Genomic DNA, 27,193 nt, shown 5'->3' on the forward strand with positions numbered 1-27,193 from the left:
GTAAGGCAGCACTCGAGTCCCCAGAATATACCGGAACTGTGGTCAGTGTCTGAATTCCTTGTGCCTCCATCTTCCAGCAGGGAAGATGGGCTCACGTCGTTGCTACTCATTGATGCCACCACCTCCATTACTTTTCGACATTCCTGTTGAGCCTCTTCCCTGGAGAAGTGGTTGCATTGACAATGGAGGGCCTGCCCCACAATCGGGTCTTCCATTGACAGCATCCTTGAGATCTTTGGATGGGGCTGGATGGCTGGTTATGGTCGATCCAGCTCCAGACCTCATTGGGGTTCTGGAAGAACTGCGTCACCTCTGCTGTCACCACTTGGAGGCAGGAATGGAACAGCATATATCATATTAGATTCACAGATGTCTGAGTTTGGCCTCCCTGAATGTGGACCTCTGCCTCTGGACTTCTCAAAACAAATCTGTGCTGTTTTCGATATTAAGATTTCCTTTCACCCTCGCCTCACGTAGAATGTAGTCTCTGTCTTTGCATTGGGGTAATCTCACCACCACCGGGTACAGGGGGTATCCTGGGAAGGGGTTCCATGTCTGCACTCTGTGCACCCTTTCCAACAAGAAAAATAGGGATGGCTCTTCGCCTTCAAATTTCAAGCAAAGCCAATGCTTTAGGTAGTCCATCATGTGTAAGGAAATGCCTTCCTTGGCATGGTTACCCCCTGCCTTTTTGCCTTTTGTTGATGCCAGTCATGATTGAAATTGTGCTGGGACCCTGCTAACCAGGCCCCAGCACCAGTGTTCTTTCCCTAAACTGTACCTTTGTTCCCACAATTGGCACAGCTCTGGCACACAGATAAGTCCCTTGTAAATGGTACCCCTGGTACCAATGGCCCTGTTGCCAGGGACGGTCTCTAAGGGCTGCATCATGTCTTATGTCCCCCTGGGGACCCCTCACTCAGCACATGCACACTGCCTCACAGCTTGTGTGTGCTGGTGGGTAGAAAATGACTGTCGACATGGCACTCCCCTCAGAGTGCCATGCCCACCTCTCACTGCCTGTAGCATAGGGAATTCACCCCTCTAGCAGGCCTTACAGCCCTAAGGCAGGGTGCACTATACCACAGGTGAGGGAATATGTGCATGAGCACTATGCCCCTACAGTGTCTAAGCCAAACCTTAGACATTGTAAGTGCAGGGTAGCCATACAGAGTACATAGTCCGGGAGTTTGTCAGTCATGAACTTCACAGTTCCATAATGGCTACACTGAAATCTGAGAAGTTTGGTATCAAACTTCTCAGCACAATAAATGCACAGTGATGCCTGTGTGGGGTGTATTGTAAAATACATCCAGAGGGCATCTTAGAGATGCCCCCCGAATTCCAGTCAGACTCCTAGTGCTAGGCTGGACAGTTTCTGCCAGCCTGACACAACCATATGGGTTTCCGGCCACATGGGGTGGGTGCCTTTGTCACTCTGTGGCCAGGAACAAAGCCTGTACTGGGTGGTGGTGCTTCTCACCTCCCCCTGCAGGAACTGTAATACCTGGTGGTGAGCCTTAAAGGCTCAAGCCTGGTGTTACAGCGTCCCAGGGCATCTCAACTAGTGGAGATGCCCACCCCTCCGACAACTGCCCCCACTTTTGGTGGCCAGGCTGGAGGAGATAAAGAGGAAAATAAGGAGGAGCCACCCACCAGTCTGGACAGCCCCTAAGGTGCACTGAGCCGAGGTGACTCCTGCCTTTAGAAATCCTCCATCTTGAGATTGGAGGATTCCTCCAATCAAAAAGAATAGGAATAGGGATGTGCCCTCCTCCCCTCAGGGAGGAGGCACAAAGAGGGTGTAGCCACCCACCAATTCCTACTGTCCCCCCAAACCTAAACACACCCCTAAATTTAGTGTTTAGGGGCGATCCTGAACCCAGGAAATCAGATTCCTGCAACCTATAACAAGAAGTAGGACTGCTGACCTGAAAGCCCCGCAGAGACGACGGAGATGACAACTGACTTGGCCCCAGCCCTACCGGCCTGTCTCCAGGCTCAAAGAACCTGCACAGCGACTCATCCGACAGGGACCAGCGACCACTGAGGACTCGGAGGACTGCCATGAACCCGAAGGACCAAGAAACTCAAGAGAACAGCTGTTTGAACACTGTTCAAAAACAGCAACAACTCTGCAACTTTTTTGCAATTTCCAAGGAACTCTATCTTCCCTCGGGAAGCATGAGACTTCTCACTTTGCACTCGACGCCCCTGGCTCGAGCATCAGAGAACTAACACCGCAGAGAGGACTCCCAGGCGACTAAGACAATGTGAGAAACTGGAGTCGACCCCGCACCCCCACAGCGACGCCTGCAGAGAGGATCCAGAGGCTCCCCCTGACCGCGACTGCCTGGTAACAAGGAACCCAACGCCTGGACCAAGCACTGCACCTGCAGCCCCCTGGACCGAGAGGAACCACTTTCCAGTGCAGGAGTGACCAGTCGGTGGCTGGCCCGAGAAGCCCCCCTGTGCCCTGCCTGCACCGCCTAAGTGTCGCCCGGGTCCCTCCATTGCTTTCAGTAGCAAACCTGACTCCTACTTTGCACACTGCTACCCGAGGATGCAGGTACTTACCTGCTAGCAGACTGGAACCGGAGCACGCCTGTTCTCCATAGGCACCTATGTGTTTTGGGCCCTCCTTTGACCTCTGTTGCTGGTGCAGTGACTTTGGGGTTGCCTTGAACCCCCAACGGTGGGCTGCATATGCCCAGGAGACTGACTGTGTAAGTGCTTTACTTACCTGAGAAACGTAACCAAACTTACCTCCCCCAGGAACTGTTGATTTTTGCACTGTCCACTTTTAAAATAGCTTATTTCCATTTTAACTAAAACTGTGAGTACCATTGCTTTGAATCAAAGTTTTATATTTACCTGTGTGAAGTACCTTGCATTTTATGTACTTACCTCAGATCTTGAATCTTGTGGTTCTAAAATAAATTAAGCTATTTTTCTATATAAAAACTATTGGCCTGGAGGTAAGTCTGTGAGTGTGTGTTCCTCATTGCATGTGTGTGTACAACAAATACTTAACACTACCCTCTGATAAGCCTACTGCTCGACCACACTACTACAAAAAAAAGCATTAGTATTATCTAATTTTGCCACTATCAACCTCTAAGGGGAACCCTTGAACTCTGTGGACACTATCTCTCACTTTCAGATAGTATATACAGAGCCAACTTCCTACACCATGTTTCTCCCCTCCACTCGCTCTGGGAGGCCTGGCATATGTATGTTATTGTGGTGCAGTCTGTTCTTCAAGTCCTCGGCTCTCCTTTCCAAGAGGTGGACCTTCATGTCCATGGCAGTAAGCCTAGTGGTTACCTTCATTCAAGGCTGGAGTTATGTCTTCCATGTCTTTCTTAGTCGCGGTGACTGTCCACCAAACAGCGGTGCTCATCCCGCAGTATGCCCATGTTCATCGGCAGCGAGTCTATTTTGGACCCCAGGACCTCATGGGAGGCAGTGATGGCTAGTAGTACGTCATGGAGCGTAGGTCGCTGTGGGGTAATAGTTAGGCTGTCTGCATCTTGGAATGGGTCCAGTGACCCCTCTAGGTACCCCCCTCGCCATCTGAGGTTTTCCCATGATTTGAGAGGGAAAGTGGTTCACTCTCTCCTATAGTAGTGAAGTGAGCCCTAGGCTGTGCCTGCCAAAGTGGTGTACTTTCGGGTATCTGTGTAGCCCGGGACAGAATTGCCGGACAGCCGCCTTGGTTGGGACTTACTTGTAGCACCTCCCGCTTCTATCCATGCATTGGGTAAGTGATAGGGGCCCTTCATTCCGAAGCTCTCTACAAGTATCTACTATTGTATCATTATTGTACTGTAAAAATCTCTCCACAGTGTCCTGTGCAGACCTCTCCGGTTTCCTGCCAGCCACTACGGCCCTTTCCAAAGTTGATGTCTCCGGGGATTCCTGGGTCCGGCCTCAAAGGTGTCAGTGCCTCTAGACCCATGATGCTAGGCGATCGCCCTTCATTTCAGCCTCATCATACAGCACTCTCCCCCTGCAGCAGAGTACTTGGGCTAGTTTGTATCCAGATCAATTGCAAGGTGTGGTTGGGACTCTGCCCTCTGCTGTTACTTGCCAGAATCACAGTCAGGTTGGTGCACTCCTAATATCGACATCTAGAGGTCCCCCACGGTTCTTGAACCTCCCAGAACTATCCGCCACAGCAATTGGGGTAAATGCTATAGTAGTGCCGCTAGTAGGGTTTCACAAAGCTTGTATGTGCCCACAGCTGCCTTTGTGTGGACCCCGACCTCTTAACCTCCAAATCACAGGTGCACAACGCCCTGGTCCCTCGGGGAGTTGTTGATAGGAGATCATGGCAACTCCAGTGGCAGCTGGCCTCCTCCCTCTCCCACAACTGCTGGCTGCTCCTCCCGTGGTGAGTTGTGACTTGGAGGGGGAAGCTGGTAATGTTGTATGGCACCACTCACCACCACTAATCTGTAAAATGCTGCTCCAGTCTTCAAAGCTGGTGGGTTCCGGGTGGTGTGATGCCACAGCTGTTTCTGTCCGGGCACCGGGTCTATAGCAGATGCCTTTTGTGTGTGTGTGTGTGTGTGTTTGTTTGCTTGCTCAGGAGTGGCCCTAGGTCTGCTCAGCGGCTCCTGACTTGCCTGAGGGACCCCCCCCACCCCCCTTAACCTGTTCTTCTGTGGGTATGTGCTGCCACTGCTGGTCCTGAAAGTCTGCTGTCAGCACCGAGAGAGCACAGGTTTGTCACTCTTATTTGAGGGGGTCCCTCAGCCAGGTGTAACATAGAGAGTGGCGCTAGATGGGGAGTTGCCGACAGGAGCTCCCTGCAAGGCTGCCTATTTTATCTGAATAAGGCCTCACCTCCCTATTCTACATCTTATCAGTAAATAACGGTCTCAAATATGTAAATCCACTCCTATTCTTTGCATATCTGTCAAATTACGTTATGCCTCTTGACCTCTGTGGTGGGACAAGCTCGATGGCTATCCATTGGTATGAGTCAAATCAGATTAGGTTTATGTTGAAATAAACTTGTAGACAGATAAATATTAATCTATATAACCTGTTGGTTTACAGACTTAATATACATTGCTCTTCCTATAGAGCTATGAAAAAAAGTATATATGAGGAGCAAAATAGTGCGAAATGAATTGCCTTTGGAAAACGACATTATTTATTATGATTTACTTGAATAGAAATAGACATCAAAAAAGATAAAATGCATTGCGTTTAGGAGTGTACCTAAATGACATCACTTAATTGGAACCCAACAAAATGTTATACCTCTGTCCATTAATTAAATGTTCAACTGTATTGAATACTACTTTGGCGTTTTGTACAATGTGATGGTTATGCTTTTATGGGACATCTTGATTGTAGGTGCAGTTGGGAGTTCTGGGATAGAAAAATGTCATTTATTGTCTATGTTAGGTCATGTGATAATCTGTTTATTGTGTACAATTGTGGAATGGTGCTGGGGGGGGTCCTATATTGGTGGATGTATTGAAGGTACTTACTATTTATTAACATGAAAACATTAGGCTGTTTGATGTAACTTGGAAATACAGACACTTAAATGTATGTTTTCAGGAAATCTAAATACTGAGGTAAATTACTTAGGAGCTACATTGTCTTTTTGTTAATAGAAATGCAAAGTAGCTGCATTGGTATATCCCTTTTAGAATGCAATTGTTGTGCAATGTCTGTTGTGCAGATGTGGTAGTCATTAACTGATGCAGGGATGTGGAATTCCTATTGCCCGACGCCCGGGACATCTTGTTTGGGGTCAAGGGCAACAAGTTTTTATGTTTACTTTGTCCTTGGGACAAGTAGGCCCAACCCTCTGCAGCACAAACCCTTTGGCTGCCTGTTTACAGAGAGTGGAACTCTCTGCAGTGGAGGTAATGTGTTTCCAAAAAATAATGCTGTTCGAACTTGTATTTATGGTTCATTATTTGAAAGCCTTCATTATTAGGGTGAGTGCTGTAAATATATGTTTTAAGGTCACACTTCACTACTGACGTTGGTTCCAGTACAAAAAAAACAAAACCGTGTATACACATGTTTGAAAAGTTTAGGCTATGAGGCTAAGTATAATGCTCCCAGAATGCTCTCTGATTAGATGCAAATGAAGTGTCATTTAGTAAAATGTGTTGATGCATGCTAGTATTTCCCAAAAATATTTCTAATGGAAAATCAGTGTAACCATTTTCAACACGAATATGGGAAGCATGAAAATAAACAAACACTGACAAAGCCAACTGGTCTGACATATTTTTATAAGTTTTTTAGTTTCATCAATGCGTGTCTTGTTTTGACATGGCTTTTGTAACACTTTATTGTTGTGGGAGCTACCAGGCCCTCAACATTGTAACAAACACTGCAAACCCCAACCCCCCCCCAAAGTTTTTGAACTCTAAAAGCACACGTTGCCACCAGTGGCTTAACAAAGGCCCTGCAGCCGCCCTCCAGGGGGCCCCTTCAGCACAGCACCTGCCCTGAGTGAGTCTGGAGAGGGGGCTCCTCCATGTTCTTTGCAAAGGGGCACCCTTCAGTTTCGTTACGTCACTGATTGCCACTGTAGTTCCTGACACTGAACAAAACTACTTTGTGTGCCAATATGCTCCTTGTGGAAGAGCAGAATGCGATCACTCACAGTAAAGCCAGCCGAAAGAGAGAGAAAAGAAGTTTAATAAAAACAAAATGTCTTTGTTAACACCAGACCTAATTAGGGACCAAGACCCATATGTAGGTAGCTTTTTGCATGTCGCAAACAGCGACTTTTGCTGTTTGCGACGTGCAAAAAGCACACTGCGATGCACAAACCCAGTTTTGCGATTCAGTAACCTGGTTACCGAATCGCAAAATGGGTTTGCCACTCGCAATTAGGAAGGGTTGTTCCCTTCCTAATTGCGACTCGCAGTGCAATGTAGGATTGTTTTGTGACCGCGAACGCGGGCGCAAACCAATCGCAGTATGCACCCATTTCAAATGGGTGCTAACACTTTCGCAAAAGGGAAGGGTTCCCCATGGGACCCCTTCCCCACTGTGAATGTCACTGTAAACATTTTTTCAGAGCAAGCAGTGGTCCTGCAGACCACTGCCTGCTCTGAAAAAATGAAACGAAAACGTTGTATTTTTCATTTTTGTAATGCATCTCGTTTTCCTTTAAGGAAGCAGTCACAGACATGGTGGTCTGCTGTCTCCAGCAGGCCACCATCCCTGTGAGGGCCGCTATTCGCAAGGGGGTCGCAAATTGCGACCCACCTCATGATTATTCACTAGGTGAGCATTTGCGAAGCCCTTGCGAATCACATATGGTGTCAGGGACACCATCCTACATTCAGATTTGCGACTCGCAATTTGCGGGTCGCAAATCTGAACCTACCTACATGTGGCCCCAAATTCTTAAAGAAAGTCACAAAAGTGCAACCATGGTATATGTCGTACCCCTATAAAATATTTGTGAACTGTATTTTAGCATGGGTTAATACGCATGTGTAGATTTGCTCATGTGAAAATCTATTGAGCATTTGCAAGTTCATTTTCCCTCCGGCCACTTTCTTCCCAACCATGGAAGAAGTTCTAATTCTGCCATTGTCAGGAGTAAATGCCCAACCTTTCTTATTATGGGAAAATATTAAAGAGAAGCTGGTGAAAATCTTTAAGACATGCAGGTTAGTATGTTTGCAGACTCAAAGGCATTCCAGCCCTGGAACTATTGCTTACTGCTTCCTCCAGCCCCAGTATGCAGATCTGCAGAAAGGTGGCAAAATAAGGAAATTACTACAGTAGGGATTGAAACTGCAAGTATTCAAGCCCTACTATGGTAGTAGCCCTGGCATAATCAGAGAGGCTATTATCAGAGCTCTTACATAATGAGATTGCTGCCATAATTTGTCGCCACACTACATGGCACCAAAGGGACAAGTAGATCTTTTTACAGGACAAGTAGATTTGAGAAGCAACCTGTCCCATGGACAAGTAGATATTTTAATAAATTCCACACCCCTGTGATGTCTTCTTTTAAGTTAAGCTTAGTGTGCTAAAAATGGCCTCCTTGTTGTTAGGGTTCACTTTTGCATACAGCAACCTCCCAAGTGAAATGATTATCTTGTCTAGTTTATTCGACTGATTGTAAACACCGACGTTCAGCTGTCGCTATTTTGTATAACAGATAACGAAGGAAGACGAACGTGAAAAAAAGTTTTCCAGAAGAGTAAATCACAGTCCACAGCAGCCAAGTTCCAGATATAGAGAAAACAGGTAACGACGAACTTGCTGTATGAAATTAAAGTTTTTGTTATTTCATATTTCAGACTAAAGTGACTCGTTGATCATGCAAGATGACGAAAGGGGTGGCTTTAGAAAAATGAAATCCATAATAATATGTTCTATCCTTTCTTTCTGCATGGTGTGCTATAGCACCTGTAAAGGAAAACAATTGCAGTTCTATTAAAAATATATATAGTAGAACATAACTTTATACTTCATGTATCTTTCAGTCTGCAGAAGAATGTTTCTTATTGAGCTTTAAGTGTTATTTTCTGATTTTGAGTAGTGGAGTTGTATCCCAGGAGAGTTGTTAGCTATACTAATAACCAGTGTGATACAATGGCAGAAAACGTGACTGTAAAAATGTTGAGTGGTATTGTATGTGCAAATTAATCCTGAACCAAAATCGGAAGGACTCTCGTGCTGTAAACAATAGTGCATTTTTCTCGGCATAATATATATTTCAGTAATTTTGTTAAATGTTTTATCTAGTAACAAAATGTTGTAGTGCGTTTGGTCTTGCACAAAGAATGGAGAGATCTAAAGATAGCCCTCGAATTGACATGTCTTTTCATCTGCTGATAAATCTTTTTATCTAAAGTTGCATCAATTTAAACTGTTTGTCCTCCTCTGTCCATGAGTAATCTAATATGCCATTTCCTTTGTAGAACAGTGACACCCTGAACTTTACTTCCTAAAATCCATCAGCAGTGTGTTTGCACTGGACCTTTCAGTTGGAGGTGCCAGGCTGGCTGCCAACTGTACTACTGTTAGTCACTGTACAGGGTCTGCCACAGACACTACCAGAGAAGAGTATTTGCAGTGGGTTCATGACGTGGTGGTGCCAGGATACCCGTTCTCTAGCAGGAAATAGCAGCTGGGCTAACCTCACCAACAGCTGTTTTGGTACAGCCTGGTGACTGCTAGCTAAAAGAAGCCCCTAAAGGTGATGTGGTTCACTGACTCCTGCCTGCAGCCTTGGCAGTATTGGAAAGTAATAAAAACCAGGCATGCTCTGCAATATAGTGGGCAGAATAGATACCCCCAGCCTCAACTCACATAAATGCTCAACCGATTTAAGTTGTTTAGACAGTTTTTGCTGCCTTTTTTTCTTAGCATGCTCAACAGGTTTATTATGTGTCTCCTAAAATATGCTTCACTCCCACCTCACCTCATTTTCACCTATCTCAACTTCGCATTGACCTCTCTCTGACCTTAAATTTGGTTATATATATAAAACTGTCCCTCAGCCACCGCCTGTCTTTAGCTGCTCTCTTCACCACCTCCTCTCTCAAATGTGCAACTATGCCTGTTAGTAGACCTAATGTATAAACATTGTTTCTCAGGGTTTAGTCAGTGGATTTCGTTTCACTGTCACTGTTAGCCATTATTGTTCTAGTTCTTCTTGGGTTGCCTTAATCATAGGTGATATCCCGTTTTAGGGTGATTTATGTATTATCTAAAAGTAACTTTGGGAGTAGAGCTGTTTTCAGCAGTATGTGCATCAAAACTGTTATCCGATTAAGGATCTCCTTTCCTATAATGTGGCTACAAACCTCAGGGACCCCCCTCACTAAACACATGTACAGTGCACTCCATTTTCTACAGCAGGAAACCACCTCCTAATTATAGTTACAGAAGGTGCATCATGTAGTTACTCCCTTAGTCACAAGGATCCACTTAGTGAAGACCTCCTATAATTGCCTTTTTCATTACTGTAGATTGACTGCAAAACACAGGATGAACATTGCAGACCTACTCACCAACTAAAACCTGGATCTTTTTTCCCCACACATTTGTTTGGGTGGCCTCCAAACAAGTTTTGATGTAATCCATCCTTTTCTCATCCAACTGATTTGGGAAACTGTAGGAAAGTACCATATTGCCTGGCATGTTACCCCCATATTTCACTATATATATATATATATATATATATATATATATATATATATATATATATATATATATGTTGTTTTAGTGTATGTGTCACTGGGACCCTGCCAGCCAGGGCCCCAGTGCTCATAAGTGTGCCCTGTATGTGTTTCCTGTGTGATTACTAACTGTCTCACTGAGGCTCTGCTAACCAGAACCTCAGTGGTTAAGCTCTCTCTGCTTTCCAAATTGTCACTAACAGGCTAGTGACCAATTTCACCAATTCACATTGGCATACTGGAACACCCTCATAATTCCCTAGTATATGGTACTGAGGTACCCAGGGTATTGGGGTTCCAGGAGATCCCTATGGGCTGCAGCATTTCTTTTGCCACCCATAGGGAGATCTGACAATTCTTACACAGGCCTGCCAGTGCAGCCTGAGTGAAATAACGTCCACGTTATTTCACAGCCATTTACCACTGCACTTAAGTAACTTATAGGTCACCTATATTTCTAACCTTCACCTGGTGAAGGTTGGGTGCAAAGTTCCTTAGTGTGTGGGCACCCTGGCACTAGCCAGGGTGCCCCCACATCGTTCAGGGCAAATTCCACGGACTTTGAGTGCGGGGACACCATTTCACGCGTGCACTATACATAGGTCACTACCTATGTATAGCGTCACAATGGTAACTCCGAACATGGCCATGTAACATGTCTAAGATCATGGAATTGTCACCCCAATGCCATTTTGGCATTGGGGAGACAATTCCATGATCCCCCGGGCCTCTAGCACAGAACCCGGGTACTGCCAAACTGCCTTTCCCGGGGTTTCACTGCAGCTGCTGCTGCTGCCAACCCCTCAGACAGTTTTCTGCCCTCCTGGGGTCCGGCCAGGCCTGGCCCAGGAAGGCAGAACAAAGGACCTCCTCAGAGAGAGGGTGTTACACCCTCTCCCTTTGGAAATAGGTGTCAGGGCTGGGGAGGAGTAGCCTCCCACAGCCTCTGGAAATGCTTTGATGGGCACAGATGGTGCCCATCTCTGCATAAGCCAGTCTACACCGGTTCAGGGATCCCCCAGCCCTGCTCTAGCGCGAAACTGGACAAAGGAAAGGGGAGTGACCACTCCCCTGACCTGCACCTCCCAGGGGGGAGGTGCCCAGGGCTCCTCCAGTGTGCCCAGGGCTCCTCCAGTGTGCCCCAGACCTCTGCCATCTTGGATTCAGAGGTGTGCTGGCACACTGGAGTGCTCGGAGTGGCCAGGGCCAGCAGGTGACGTCAGAGACTCCTTCTGATAGGCTCTTACCTTTCTTACTAGCCTATCCTCCTTCCTAGGTAGCCAAACCTCCTTTTCTGGCTATTTAGGGTCTCTGCTTTGGGGAATTCTTCAGATACCGAATGCAAGAGTTCACCAGAGTTCCTCTGCATCTCCCTCTTCATCTTCTGCCAAAGGATTGACCGCTGACTGCTCAGTTGGCTCTGTATGCACTATTTCAAAGTAAGAAATAGCATGCACAGAGTCCAAGGGTTCCCCTTAGAGGTAAGATAGTGGCAAAAAGAGATAATACTAATGCTCTATTTTGTGGTAGTGTGGTCGAGCAGTAGGCTTATCAGAGGGTAGTGTTAAGCATCTGTTGTACACACACAGGCAATAAATGAGGAATACACACTCAGACAATTTCAGGCCAATAGGTTTTTATATAGAAAAATATATTTTCTTATTTTATTTTAAGAACCACAGGTTCAAGATTTAAAATTACTACTTCAAATGAAAGGTACTTCACTTAGGTATCATAGGAACTTTGAATCAGCAAAATAGCATGTACAGTTTTGGCAAAAATGGCAATAAGCTATTTTAAAACTAGACAGTGCAAATTTCAACAGTTCCTGGGGGAGGTAAGTGTTTGTTAGTTTTGCAGGTAAGTAAACCACCTACAGAGTTCAAAGTTGGGTCCAAAGTAGCCCACCGTTGGGGGTTCAGAGCAACCCCAAAGTTACCACACCAGCAGCTCAGCACCGGTCAGGTGCAGAGGTCAAAGTGGTGCCCAAAACGCATAGGCTTCAATGGAGAAGGGGGTACCCCGGTTCCAGTCTGCCAGCAGGTAAGTACCCGCGACTTCGGAGGGCAGACCAGGGGGGTTTTGTAGGGCACCGGGGGGGGACACAAGTCAGCACAAAAAGTACACCTTCAGCGGCACTGGGGCGGCCGGGTGCAGAGTGCAAACAGGCATCCGGTTTGCAATAGATTTCAATGGGAGACCCAGGGGTCTCTTCAGCGAAGCAGGCAAGGGGGGGGGGGGCCTCCTCGGGGTAGCCACCACCTGGGCAAGGGAGAGGGCCACCTGGGGGTCGCTTCTGCACTGGAGGTCGGATCCTTAAGATCCTGGGGGCTGCAGGTGCAGTGTCTTTACCAGGCGTTGGATTCTTAGAAACAGGCAGTCGCGGTCAGGGGGAGCCTCTGGATTCCCTCTGCAGACGTCGCTGGGGGGGGGCTCAGGGGGGTCAACTCTGGCTACTCACAGGGTCGCAGTCGCCGGGGAGTCCTCCCTGTAGTGTTGGTTCTCCGTAGGTCGAGCCGTGGGCGTCGGGTGCAGAGTGGAAAGTCTCACGCTTCCGGCGGGAAATGTGTGGTCTTTAAAAGTTGCTTCTTTGTTGCAAAGTTGCAGTCTTTGTGGAACAGGGCTGCTGTCCTCGGGAGTTCTTGGTCCTTTTAGATGCAGGGTAGTCCTCAGAGGCTTCAGAGGTCGCTGGACCCTTGGGGACGCGTCACTGTTGCAGTTTTTCTCGAAGTGTGGAGACAAGCCGGTAGGGCTGGGGCCAAAGCAGTTGGGGTCTCCGTCTTCTCTGCAGGGCTTCAGGTCAGCAGTCCTCCTTCGTCTTCAGGTTGCAGGAATCTGATCTCCTAGGTTCTGGGGTGCCCCTAAATACTGAATTTAGGGGTGTGTTTAGGTCTGGGAGGGCAGTAGCCAATGGCTACTGTCCTTGAGGGTGGCTACACCCTCTTTGTGCCTCCTCCCTGAGGGGAGGGGAGCACATCCCTATTCCTATTGGGGGAATCCTCCAAAATCAAGATGGAGGATTTCTGAAGGCAGGGGTCACCTCAGCTCAGGACACCTTAGGGGCTGTCCTGACTGGTGGGTGACTCCTCCTTGTTTTTCCCCTGGACTTAACGCCAAAAGTGGGGGCTGTGTCCAGGAGGCGGGCATCTCCACTAACTGGAGTGCCATGGGGCATTGTAACACGAAGCCTGAGCCTTTGAGGCTCACTGCTAGGTGTTCCAGTTCCTGCAGGGGGGAGGTGTTAAGCACCTCCACCCAGAGCAGGCTTTTGTTTCTGTCCTCAGAGAGCACAAAGGCCTTCACTACATGGGGTCAGAAACTCGTCTCTCCGCAGCAGGCTGGCACAGACCAGTCAGTCCTGCACTGAACAATTGGTTAAAATACAGGGGGCATCTCTAAGATGCCCTCTGTGTGCATTTTTTAATAAATCCAACACTGGCATCAGTGTGGGTTTATTATTTTGAGAAGTTTGATACCAAACTTTCCAGTATTCAGTGTAGCCATTATGGAGCTGTGGAGTTAGTTTTTGACAAACTCCTAGACCATATACTTAATATGGCCACACTTTACTTAGAATGTCTAAGATTAGACTTAGACACTGTAGGGGCATAGTGCTCATGCAGCTATGCCCTCACCTGTGGTATAGTGCACCCTGCCTTAGGGCTGTAAGGCCTGCTAGAGGGGTGACTTACCTATGCCACAGGCAGCATTTTGTGTGCATGGCATCCTGAGGGGGGATGCCATGTCGACTTTGCCTTTTTCTCCCCACCAACACAAACAATCTGCAATGGCAGTGTGCATGTTAGGTGAGGGGTTCCTGAGGGTGGCACAACATATGCTGCAGCCCTTAGTGACCTTCCCTGGTCACAGGGCCCTTGGTACGACTGGTACCTTTTACAAAGGACTTATCTGTGTGCCAGGGGTGTGCCGATTGTGGAAAGAATGGTACATTTTAGTGAAAGAACACTGGTGCTGGGGCCTGGTTAGCAGGGTCCCAGCACACTTCTCAGTCAAGTCAGCATCAGTATCAGGCAAAAAGTGGGGGGTAACTGCAGCAGGGAGCCATTTCCTTACAAGTTACAAAAGTCCAACACCAACAAGGCTTTAGTTGAACCTCATTAATAAAGGCAAACATGGTTTGTACATCCTGTGATGTTTCAAGACAAATATAATAACATTCTCAAAACTATGGAGAGGGAGATAGAGAGCTCCAATACCTAAAAGGGTGGGGAGATCCTTTCTTATATAAAAAAGGGATACGTCCTTCCTCAAACACCACTCAAACCACGTGAAAGTATCAGAAGACTTTTTTTTTTTTTTTTTTTTAATAAAAAGGGATGGGGTTACATGCCACACCACATCACTTATAATGATGTAATATATGTTTTAATATAAATAACCCTCACCAGTAGTGGCATGCTTCATGGTCTGGTTCACCCGGACCTCTGAAAGTCAGAGCGGGCTCAACCATATTTCAGGGAGCTGTTATCCTATTCCTGTCTAGGGGAGCATAATAATTGGAAATTCCTCATCCACTCTGTACATATCCCTTTAATAGCGGGGTGGGTGGGAAAAACTGAAACAAAAAACTGTAAATGAAGTTTCAAGAATATTAGGGTCCTATGACCCTTTATTGTGCCAACATGTTTCATCCCTATACTGCTGGCAGGTTATGTCCTAAGCTTTCTTCAGAGCGAGTGAGTTTTGCCAAATACTCCCTCAATGACGTATGTCCTATACATCCAAGAAATATGTAGCATGCAAAACAAGTTGTCATGTTAAGGCAGTACTATCCTTGCCAATCAGAAGCTGCGCCTGATACGACATCTGTAGTAAAAACTTGCATGACAATGTTAGTGATTGTCGAATGTAACGCACATACCTCCCACATGTCTCTAAGCTTATGACTAACATGCGATAGTTGCTAGTACCTTCACCCGTTTAACATTTAACGCCGTTTGTGCATATAATGTTTTCATTACCAGCATAGCATCATCAATGTTTTGTGCATGCAAGTTTCAGTACGTATAATCTTAAGCTTCGATGACCATTTGAACAAACAGTACTCAAAATTTAACACACCTGAACAACAAGAGACACACACACACACACACACACACACACACACACACCCACCCACCCCCACTCCTCCCCCTCCCCCCCCAAATCAAAAGGTTTGTGAAATCTGCATAAATATTAATGACATACTTCAAAATCAGCCACTTACCCTTTTAGTGGTTAAAAGTCACCCCTTGGAGGATGATAAAGAGGTTGGCCCTGTTGTCAAACTTTAGTTATCCAAACCGGGGCATCATGTTAGAGGAAAATTAGAACTAACTGTAAATAGAATATTTACAAACGAATTAGCCTTAATGGTAGGTATAGAGGTCTCACTTACTTTGGCAAGGGTCACTACCCTCAGCATCACTTATTCAGCTTCCGCTCCTCGTCCTTGCTCATTCCATTCCACCAAAGCTAAAGCTTCGACCACTGCTTTAGCACTTGGCATTCCAGTCCTGGAAATGTACCAGACATCAACGTGGGCTTTATTTGATGCGTTTACGAAACACTACTGCCTGGACTGTCAGGTCCGTCGGGATGGGCATTTTTCCTGTTCGGTTCTACAGGACTTCCTTTTCTGAAATTAGTCTGTAGACTCACCTCTGAGGATGGTCTTGCTTGTGTATCTGTCCTAAGGTAAGGACTCTGAAGCTAGAAGTATCTATTAGATGAACTAGCTACTTGCCTTCGGTAATGACTTATCTGGTAGAGATTCTATTTAGCCTCAGATTCCTTACTGACCCACCCACCCTCCCCGCTCTGCAAATGGATTTCTAGGAACCGGGCTTCTTCCCTTTCAGGGGCCTAGTTTTCCACACCATTGGTCAGTGTTCTGCATGGCTCCGTGCTCCTGGCGTGAAAAGTTGTGAAAGAAACTGATATGAGCGAGCCTGGGTGGAGCCGAAATAGGCATTGAAAATGTCACTTCCAGCGTGGACGACGCCACGTTGAGCCAATTGACATCTTCAGGCATGCAGGGGTACTGCTCACCAAAAATTTCCAGACCTAGTCTGACACATGGGGATAATTCAGGGAATAATGCGGCTAGATATAGTCTCTACCAGATAAGGCTTTACCAAAGGTAAGTAACTTGTTTATTAAGTACATTTAGTTGATATGTTTATATAGTAAAAATGAAGAATGTCTAGTTAATTTTGCAATATTGCTTCATATGCTGGGTAATATGATATAAACGTGTTAATTAACCTCGAGTTGTACTAGAGGATTTTTAGGATTAGATTGTGGTTGTTTTGCCATTGTTGTTTGTCTCAAATATATTTTGATTTTGAAAAACAATTAACTTTAAATTGTATTTTCTTTGAATGTCTTAACTTTATTTTTTTTAATAAGTATGAAAAATGCATGCATAGCAACTTTCTGCCCGGTTTATGCAACAAGTATGGCAGTATATATCATATAGGGACCCGTCTGCTCTCCCTGGACATTATTTAATGACTGACATTACAGCTGCCTGCCACCAATTTCTAGTTTAACTAATTTGACAATGTGATTTCTCTGGCCTCATCCAGAGACCTGAACATATCTGTAGTTAAGTTATTAGTCCCCTTCTTTCAAACTTTATTCTTATTCTAACATATTTTGCATTTCTTAATAGTAAGCTTACTTGTTTTCCATCTGGGAACTCTTATTGAATATATGCCAGGGCTTCAGTCAGCGCACAGTAGTCCACTGTCTGAGATTGTATTGATAGTATCCTAGACTTAAACATTGTCTTCATTTTGTCCTGTGCCTGTTTCTCTAGTCTGATATTCAGCTTTTGTAGTTTCACTGAATTACTTATTGTCATGTCGTTGCTATCCACCTAATAGCCGAGAGGGCAGCTAGGTTTTGAAATCTCTACTCTGCTTCTGCGTGCTAGCAGGCAGACACTAGGAGTAATTCATAACTGGCATTTGAAAGCACTGCTTATAAACAAGTGTTAGAGTTATTCATTTTAATAGTATTCATTTGACCAACCTAAAAATATTGAAAAGGTGACTTAGGCATGCTTATGACCTGGAAGATGACTGCATACTTCAACAGTGAGCCATCCTTTAGGCTTAGAGTATTTGTGTTGTATTTGCTTTAGACATGCTAGAATGCATTACTTGTGAAAGTAACTGCCATATGTCTTTATAAACAATAGCACCTTACATTTGCTTTTAGAAAGCCCTAGTTCTTACATAGTCAAAGTGAATGAACGCACCATCAAAACGAGAATTCCCTTATCTTGTTAGGTGCATTACCCTTTTGCTGTATAACGATATTAGTATATCGTTAAGATGTTGACTTGTCCATTAGAATGTTGTCTTGTTGAGTACTTATTTCTGTTAATGAACAACTCCTTCCACATTCCTCTATCTTCACTCATATATATCATATCACCAATGCATTGCTTTACAATTTATGAGGCTTAAGCTTGGTTTGTGTTTTGTAAGACCCATGGTCTAGCAGAAGGCTTGGCAATCCTGAACATGGTCTGTTTTTTTTAGCTTTTACACAAAATAAAAAATTTGCCTCTGTTCAAGATTTATCTCAGATTCCCATATTCGTTGATCACCTATGTAAAAAGAAAACATTGCAAATGTTCAAGTATGCACTTACGATTTCAATGTGTTTAGGAGTCGTGACCGCAAGAAGGAGGATCGTTCACGCAAGAGGGACTATGACCGAAACTCAACTAGAAGAGACTCATACAGGGACAGATACAATCGCAGAAGGGGCCGTAGTCGAAGTTACAGCAGAAGTAGGAGTCGAAGCTGGAGTAAAGAGAGAGTGCGAGACAGAGACCGAAGTAGGAGCAGAAGCAGATCAAGGAGCAGAAGCCGTAGCAAAGGCAAGTCACTGCAGTTTGGTAAACTTGTTACTCAATGCATTTAAAAACTTTTTTTTGACATTATCTTTTTCTTTTTGTCCTTTTAATCATGTATTTTCTTTACTCATAAACAACTTCAATCTCACACAGTTTTTACTCGTAGTACCATTATAGCAAAGCAGCACTAGTAACCACATCCCTCATATTCTTCAGTTTTGCTACTGTACCACTTTCGTGGTTGCTACTTTCTGTTTAGTAACATGTTTGGTCTTTCGTTGGTTTTTTGCTTCACTTCCATGCTGAAGGGTCTTTTATTTTACTGTAACACACTGAAACTGATAAATGGCCTTTTAAAGTATACAGGGAGTGCAGAATTATTAGGAAAATGAGTATTTTGACCACATCATCCTCTTTATGCCCCAAGCTGTATAGGCTCGAAAGCCTACTACCAATTAAGCATATTAGGTGATGTGCATCTCTGTAATGAGAAGGGGTGTGGTCTAATGACATCAACACCCTATATCAGGTGTGCATAATTATTAGGCAACTTCCTTTCCTTTGGCAAAATGGGTCAAAAGAAGGACTTGACAGGCTCAGAAAAGTAAAAAATAGTGAGATATCTTGCAGAGGGATGCAGCACTCTTAAAATTGCAAAGCTTCTGAAGCGTGATCATCGAACAATCAAGCGTTTCATTCAAAATAGTCAACAGGGTCGCAAGAAGCGTGTGGAAAAACCAAGGCGCAAAATAACTGCCCATGAACTGAGAAAAGTCAAGCGTGCAGCTGCCACGATGCCACTTGCCACCAGTTTGGCCATATTTCAGAGCTGCAACATCACTGGAGTGCCCAAAAGCACAAGGTGTGCAATACTCAGAGACATGGCCAAGGTAAGAAAGGCTGAAAGACGACCACCACTGAACAAGACACACAAGCTGAAACGTCAAGACTGGGCCAATAAATATCTCAAGACTGATTTTTCTAAGGTTTTATGGACTGATGAAATGAGAGTGAGTCTTGATGGGCCCGTGGCTGGATTGGTAAAGGGCAGAGAGCTCCAGTCCGACTCAGACGCCAGCAAGGTGGAGGTGGAGTACTGGTTTGGGCTGGTATCATCAAAGATGAGCTTGTGGGGCCTTTTCGGGTTGAGGATGGAGTCAAGCTCAACTCCCAGTCCTACTGCCAGTTCCTGGAAGACACCTTCTTCAAGCAGTGGTACAGGAAGAAGTCTGCATCCTTCAAGAAAAACATGATTTTCATGCAGGACAATGCTCCATCACACGCGTCCAAGTACTCCACAGCGTGGCTGGCAAGAAAGGGTATAAAAGAAGGAAATCTAATGACATGGCCTCCTTGTTCACCTGATCTGAACCCCATTGAGAACCTGTGGTCCATCATCAAATGTGAGATTTACAAGGAGGGAAAACAGTACACCTCTCTGAACAGTGTCTGGGAGGCTGTGGTTGCTGCTGCACGCAATGTTGATGGTGAACAGATCAAAACACTGACAGAATCCATGGATGGCAGGCTTTTGAGTGTCCTTGCAAAGAAAGGTGGCTATATTGGTCACTGATTTGTTTTTGTTTTGTTTTTGAATGTCAGAAATGTATATTTGTGAATGTTGAGATGTTATATTGGTTTCACTGGTAATAATAAATAATTGAAATGGGTATATATTTTTTTTTGTTAAGTTGCCTAATAATTATGCACAGTAATAGTCACCTGCACACACAGATATCCCCCTAACATAGCTAAAACTAAAAACAAACTAAAAACTACTTCCAAAAATATTCATTTGATATTAATGAGTTTTTTGGGTTCATTGAGAACATGGTTGTTGTTCAATAATAAAATTAATCCTCAAAAATACAACTTGCCTAATAATTCTGCACTCCCTGTACTTTGTAATTTTTAATGAATCTTACCAACCCCTCAAAGTTGATTTGCTATAAATGATATCTGTTGCTACTTTACATATACATATTTCTGTAGACTTAATTGAATTGTTAGTCATTATGCTACTTGTGGCAGTGACCAATGATTGAGCATGAAATACACGAGGAGGAGCCATCCTAATAAATTCTGTAGATCATATCTATTTGATACCATGGGTTTAATTTATTTCAGTCTTGGTTGCTTTGGCAACCTTAATGATTTGAGAATTGTCTGGCGCTTGTTAATGTTAAAATATTTGACCTTTAAAGTCTGAAAACTCATTGTTTTGGCTGCCAATAAAAGACTATTAATGGAAGAGCGTGCTAAGACACCCCACCCCTTCACTTCCATCCTCCTCTGTTTCGGTTTATTGATAAGCTTCCCTCTGATGCTTTACTCCTAAGTGCCCCTTTCTAAGCATGGACTGCCTTTTAAAAAAAAAAATCAGTGACTTAATTGTTGACCTATAAAATGTGCTTGAACTCCATCACAGTACTTCCTAATGGGCATAGTTATGTTGTCTCTCAAGATTTGTGGCACTGATAAATGCAAGTCAGTCCTGAGAAACCAGTAGGTGAGATTCACAAAAGGTATGTTAATTATTCTTAGAGCACTCTGGGCTTATTTCTGAATTCCACAAGTAAGGCAGGGCGAAACCAAGAGTATTTATGGCTTACACCTGCATTCAGCCGTAAGCAACGAGCTGTATTAAGTGTAAGTAACACCTGTTTATAGCGAAATGCCTGTGAATTGGACCCATCTTGTAAAAAAAATAGGCATTTTAAGGTATAGAGAAATTGTTATGGTTGTAATTATGCAAATAGCGAACATGGATTACTCAAAGCAAGTTAGTTTTAATCATTATGAAGGATACCTAGTTGTATATTTGCATTCAGGAAAAAAACATAGCAAATTTGTAAAATTTCTGATAGTTTGAGCATTGCCATTTTTAGATTGCTGTTCAATTTTAAGTTGGAACAAGGAGTCTTCATGGAGTACACTCGTCTTCATTCACCTCTTTTCCAGCTCCATCATCCAACACTCTTGCTTCTCCTTCTCGTGTTTAGTTTTGTATTCTGTCATGGTACAGCAGTGAAGAGAAAGCATTAGCCATTGTGAAAAGCTAGCAATGTATAGTCGGGGAAAAAAAATATCCATGAAATTGTGCTCTGAAATAAATTCCTGCAAGCCTGTAAGTACATTGGAATAATCAAACATTCATTCCAGTGAACAGGTTCTTTAAAAAGAAAAGTCTTTAGCAGTTTCTTAAAATACTTTAGTTCGTTCCTTTTTCTTAAATATTTTATTTACTTTTGCAAAGCAGACAACCAAAAAATCCCTAGATTGAAATTGCATCCATCACTTGTAGCAAGACAGAGTATATTCATTCACAGTAAGCGCAGTAGATTGCTAAGACTCTCCAATGAGCATGCCAACATAGCTCATATCTGCACGTTGTCCCTCTGATTTCCCGTATGTTAGAAGTCACAGACATTGCTCCTTCTCACATGTACGATTGCCCTGTGTTTCCACCAGCTAAACCAAATCTTTGCATGGCATTTGGGTCATCCCTTAGGTTTGTATACATGCAATCACTTCAGCCACCCCTGTACCCCCATTGTAAGGTGACATAAAAGAATTACTCATAGCAATTCGAGGAGTCCCCCTAGCACAGAGGAAAGATCATATGATAGACGCAAGTTGGGTGAAGGAGGAGTCTGGGATTTTATACAGGCAATGTTGTGCTGATAGAAACGTTGTGGCAGTGCAATCGTTTGGATGTGGCAATTATCCCCTTTAGAGATAAAGGTCAAGGGGAGCAGAATGCAATGTTCACCTGCTGTCTAGAGATTTGATGAAGAATATTTCTTTCCCAGGACCTTCCCTCATTGTCCGTGATGTATTTTCCAAAGTATTTAAAATCATCTTGCGATGAGTGCAGTGAAGAGGCCTTTTTAAGGTCTTCCTACTCTGTCCTGATTCGATAAATATATGGAGCAGTCTACGGGCTAATATCTTGATTTTTGAGATATGAACAATGTTGGATTCAGGAAGCAGAATGTAGTCTAAACAAAAGTAGCAGTTGTGTTGCCCAGAGTAGAAGGTATAACCTCAGTTGCCTGAGTGGAGTCTGTGCCATACGTCTCACAGGCCCATTGCCCCCATAAAGCATGTCAGTGGAGTATTGGTGGTGGGCATAGATACTGATAATTGATAACCAGGAGGAACTAATTGACCCACCTCCCTAATTACTGCAATGTATCAACCGTTTTTTGTTGTGTTATGCCTGAGTGTGCATAAATGGGAATATGTTTTGTAGCAGTATGGCCACTCCATGGGAATCCCCAAACAAACCTGCATGGAACACGCGGCCAGATCCGTACCTTTTAAGGAAGGGGCATTTGTTTTGTAGATGATGAGTCACGTGGAGGAGAAGGATGTTGGCATCATAGCGTTTGGCCGTCATGAGAACTGTGCCTTCAGGGTATCTAATAAGCTGCTACATTCCAGGAGACCATCTGGAAGCGACAAGGGCCCACAGTTGCGCATCTATCCACCATCATTTGGTTGGTGAGAGAGTGATTGTGCCTACCTTTTGGGCGCATGGGGATGCTCCAGACATTGTTCAACTTGAATCGTAAAAAGGAAAAAACATGCAGTCACATACTACCAATTTGACCTTTTTTATTACTGTACCCACTTACCACCACTTGCCTCTAAAACGAATTCACCTTTCGTACGGTTCCGGTCTTTCATACGGAGTGTCTCAAGATGGATGTATGATGGAACAATGCATGCACCAACCATGAATGCCTTTACCACGCTTGCCTTTACAACAATTTTTCGTTGTAAAGGCATGTGTGGAACGGCATGCGTGTTTTTTGCATGCCACCTACCACCCGCCCTAAAAACACAACTACCCAGAATCCCCACCCGCCGTAAAAATAAAACCACCCGACCCCTCACCTGCCATAAAAATAAAACTACCCCAACTCGCCCACCGCCCCTTAAAAACTACCCCAAAAGCCCCACCCACTTTGAGCCCTAAAACCTACCCGACCACCACCCGCCCTAAAAACATCTGACCCCACCCCTAAAACAAAATTGCCCGCCCCTAAAAACCCAACCCCCCCCACTAGCCCTAAATACAAAATTACCCCAACCCTGCCCCTAAAAACCCACCCCAACCCACCACCTGTCCTAAATACAAAATTACCCTGACCCCACCCCACCACTGCCCCAAAAACAAAATTACCCCAACCCCCCACCCTACCCTAAAAACCATAGTAACCCGACTCCCCCACCCCTGCAACACAAAACAAACAAAAAAAAAACTCCTGGAAACTACTCCTCCCCTAAAAAAAACTACCCCAACCCTCCCCAGCCCCACTTACCTGACCTCATCCTACCTGCGTCCTACCCCTAAAAACCCAACCCCCTCACCCACCCTAAATACCAAATTACCCGACACCCTCACCCACCCTAAATACGAAATTACCTAACCCACCACCTCCGCCCCTTAAAACCCGACCCCACCACCCGCCCTAAATATGAAATTAGCCCCCAACCAGCCTAAAAACAAAATTAGCATCCATCCACCCACCCACCCTAAAAACAAAATTAGCCCCCACCCGCCCTAAAAACAAAATTAGCAAAAAACCACCCACCCGCCCTAAATACAAAATTAGCAAAAAAACACCCACCCGCCCTAAATACAAAATTAGCAAAAAACCACCCACCCGCCCTAAATACAAAATTAGGAAAAAACCACCCGCCCGCCCTAAATACGAGATCAGCCCCCACCCGCCCGCCCTAAATACGAGATCCGCCCCCACCCGCCCGCCCTAAATACGAGATCCGCCCCCACCCGCCCGCCCTAAATACGAGATCCGCCCCCACCCGCTCGCCCTAAATACTAGATCAGCCCCCACCCGCTCGCCCTAAATACAAGATCAGCCCCCACCCGCTCGCCCTAAATACGAGATCAGCCCCCACCCTCCCGCCCTAAATACGAGATCAGCCCCCACCCTCCCGCCCTAAATACGAGATCAGCCCCCACCCTCCCGCCCTAAATACGAGATCAGCCCCCACCCTCCCGCCCTAAATACGAGATCAGCTTGCACCCGCTAGCCTGCCCTCAATACGAGATCAGGCCCCACCCGCCCTAAATTCGAAATTAGCCCCACCTGCCCGACCTAAATACGAAATTAGCCCCCCACCCGCCCGCCCTAAATACGAAATTAGCCCCCCACCCGCCCGCCCTAAATACGAGATTAGCCCCCCACCCGCCCGCCCTAAATACGAAATTAGCCCCCCACCCGCCCTATATACGAAATTAGCCCCCCGCCCACCCTATATACGAAATTAGCCCCCGCCCGCCCTATATACGAAATTAGCCCCCGCCCACCCTATATACGAAATTAGCCCCCCGCCCTATATACGAAATTAGCCCCCCGCCCTATATACGAAATTAGCCCCCCGCCCGCCCTATATACGACATCAGCAATAAATACGAAATCAGCCCACACCCACCCGCCCTAAATACAAAATCAGCAATCCCCCCACCCGCCCTCATAACAAAATCAACACCCCTAAATACAGAATTGCCTTGATTCCCCCCCCGCCCCTATAAACCTGCCCCCACCTTCCCTAAAAACAAAATTAGCAAAAAACCACCCACCCGCCCTAAATACAAAATTAGCAAAAAACCACCCACCCGCCCTAAATACAAAATTAGCAAAAAAACACCCACCCGCCCTAAATACAAAATTAGCAAAAAACCACCCACCCGCCCTAAATACAAAATTAGGAAAAAACCACCCGCCCGCCCTAAATACGAGATCAGCCCCCACCCGCCCGCCCTAAATACGAGATCGGCCCCCACCCGCCCGCCCTAAATACGAGATCCGCCCCCACCCGCTCGCCCTAAATACTAGATCAGCCCCCACCCGCTCGCCCTAAATACAAGATCAGCCCCCACCCGCTCGCCCTAAATACGAGATCAGCCCCCACCCTCCCGCCCTAAATACGAGATCAGCCCCCACCCTCCCGCCCTAAATACGAGATCAGCCCCCACCCTCCCGCCCTAAATACGAGATCAGCCCCCACCCTCCCGCCCTAAATACGAGATCAGCCCCCACCCTCCCGCCCTAAATACGAGATCAGCCCCCACCCTCCCGCCCTAAATACGAGATCAGCCCCCACCTTCCCGCCCTAAATACGAGATCAGCCCCCACCCTCCCGCCCTAAATACGAGATCAGCTTGCACCCGCTAGCCTGCCCTCAATACGAGATCAGGCCCCACCCGCCCTAAATTCGAAATTAGCCCCACCTGCCCGACCTAAATACGAAATTAGCCCCCCACCCGCCCGCCCTAAATACGAAATTAGCCCCCCACCCGCCCGCCCTAAATACGAAATTAGCCCCCCACCCGCCCGCCCTAAATACGAAATTAGCCCCCCACCCGCCCGCCCTAAATACGAAATTAGCCCCCCACCCGCCCGCCCTAAATACGAAATTAGCCCCCCACCCGCCCTATATACGAAATTAGCCCCCCGCCCACCCTATATACGAAATTAGCCCCCCGCCCGCCCTATATACGAAATTAGCCCCCGCCCACCCTATATACGAAATTAGCCCCCGCCCACCCTATATACGAAATTAGCCCCCCGCCCTATATACGAAATTAGCCCCCCGCCCTATATACGAAATTAGCCCCCCGCCCGCCCTATATACGACATCAGCAATAAATACGAAATCAGCCCACACCCACCCGCCCTAAATACAAAATCAGCAATCCCCCCACCCGCCCTCATAACAAAATCAACACCCCTAAATACAGAATTGCCTTGATTCCCCCCCGCCCCTATAAACCTGCCCCCACCTTCCCTAAAAACAAAATCACCCTCAACACCCCCACCCTAAAAACAGAACTGCCCCACCATCCCCCCACTTACCTGACCGCTTCCTCTCCCAGTGCTGACTCCACCTTTTCTCTGCCTTAACCACTCATGTGCGTTGTTCAGCACATGCATGGTTATTGTTAACGCAAGCGTGGTTCTGCTTGCATTAACAACATTGTCATGGTTCCGGCATTGTTGTTCCGGATGTTTCCCTCTCAAGACATATATACTGTTTTAGCTCCCTATATAAACTCCATTATTGAATGATATTAAAAAAAGAGAAGAAACATTTGATTAAAGTCCACAACCCGGCCATGTGAGATGCCAGTGCAGGCTTGAGAACGAGAGCTTATTCTATAATTCCAGCCACATGACCACAATCAATTTTTCACTTAGACTACAAAACTGTGGACCTTGTAAGAATTCTATTGATGTTCATCAAGTCAATTACGTCTTCAGATTTGCTATACAGTCCTAGCAGCAGATTACATTGCTTTCAAACTTTAACCCTTGCAGCATTGCTCTGCCACTGTCAACTTTGTAAGCACAATATTATTGCATGCAACATACGCCACCCAGATTCTTGATTCTGAATTCTTTAACATTGTTGGGGCCATGTGGTGCCACTCTTGCTCCACAAAAATGTGGAAAACAAGCCAATGTTTCTGATGTAAAATCCGCAGCTTTTTTTTCAAATCAATAATTTGACTTTCCATAGTTAGCTGACAACCAAACTTTGTTGTGTTTAGCGCAGCCTCTTTGCCATTTTTATTGACTCTGTGTGTACCGTTTTTCTTGCCTTTTGGCTTTCTCTATTTGCATTGTATTTTCATATTTTCATTGATCCATGGGGTCTTTTTCTGTGTGGTTAGTTCCAGTGGGTCTTCAGTTGTATTAGTTTGTCCAAACCATCTGTAAGCCAGCTGTACAACATCCCTTTCTCTCCCCATTGTTGCTTTGTGTACTCTCTATAGATTTTCTTTTCTTGGGAGGTTGATGTTGTAAGAGATGATGGGCTGTATGTTCCAGATTATCTATACGTCGAAGGTGAAAATTACACTCTGCATGTGTCCTGATATGTATGTTGGTCCCATTCCAAGTTCAAGTTAATGGGAGTTGAGAACCTCAACGCTGATGCATAATGCTTGAGAGCATTGATGCTTGCTACGGTGCATTATGCTAGTTTAAAATGTATCTTTTAAAATCAGAATGCACATGCCCCTTTATTTATATAAACTGGAGCATTTTCGGAGTTGTATTCAAGTGTCTGTTTATTCCCCCCCCCT

General features: G+C 45.4%; 1 protein-coding gene across 3 annotated transcripts in view; it reads left to right on the forward strand.

The window, feature by feature from the left end:
- Nucleotides 1-27,193, forward strand: part of LOC138250391 (RNA-binding protein 26-like) — a 623,852-nt gene that overhangs the window by 115,560 nt on the left and 481,099 nt on the right. For all 3 annotated transcript variants that reach the window (XM_069205212.1, XM_069205213.1, XM_069205214.1), the window contains 2 exons: nucleotides 8,168-8,256; nucleotides 17,879-18,093. In XM_069205212.1, the coding sequence (XP_069061313.1) occupies nucleotides 8,168-8,256; nucleotides 17,879-18,093 (304 nt within the window). The remainder of the gene's footprint in view (nucleotides 1-8,167; nucleotides 8,257-17,878; nucleotides 18,094-27,193) is intronic.

The sequence above is a fragment of the Pleurodeles waltl genome, chromosome 8, assembly GCF_031143425.1.
Source record: "Pleurodeles waltl isolate 20211129_DDA chromosome 8, aPleWal1.hap1.20221129, whole genome shotgun sequence".
In the NCBI taxonomy this organism is placed as follows: domain Eukaryota; kingdom Metazoa; phylum Chordata; class Amphibia; order Caudata; family Salamandridae; genus Pleurodeles; species Pleurodeles waltl.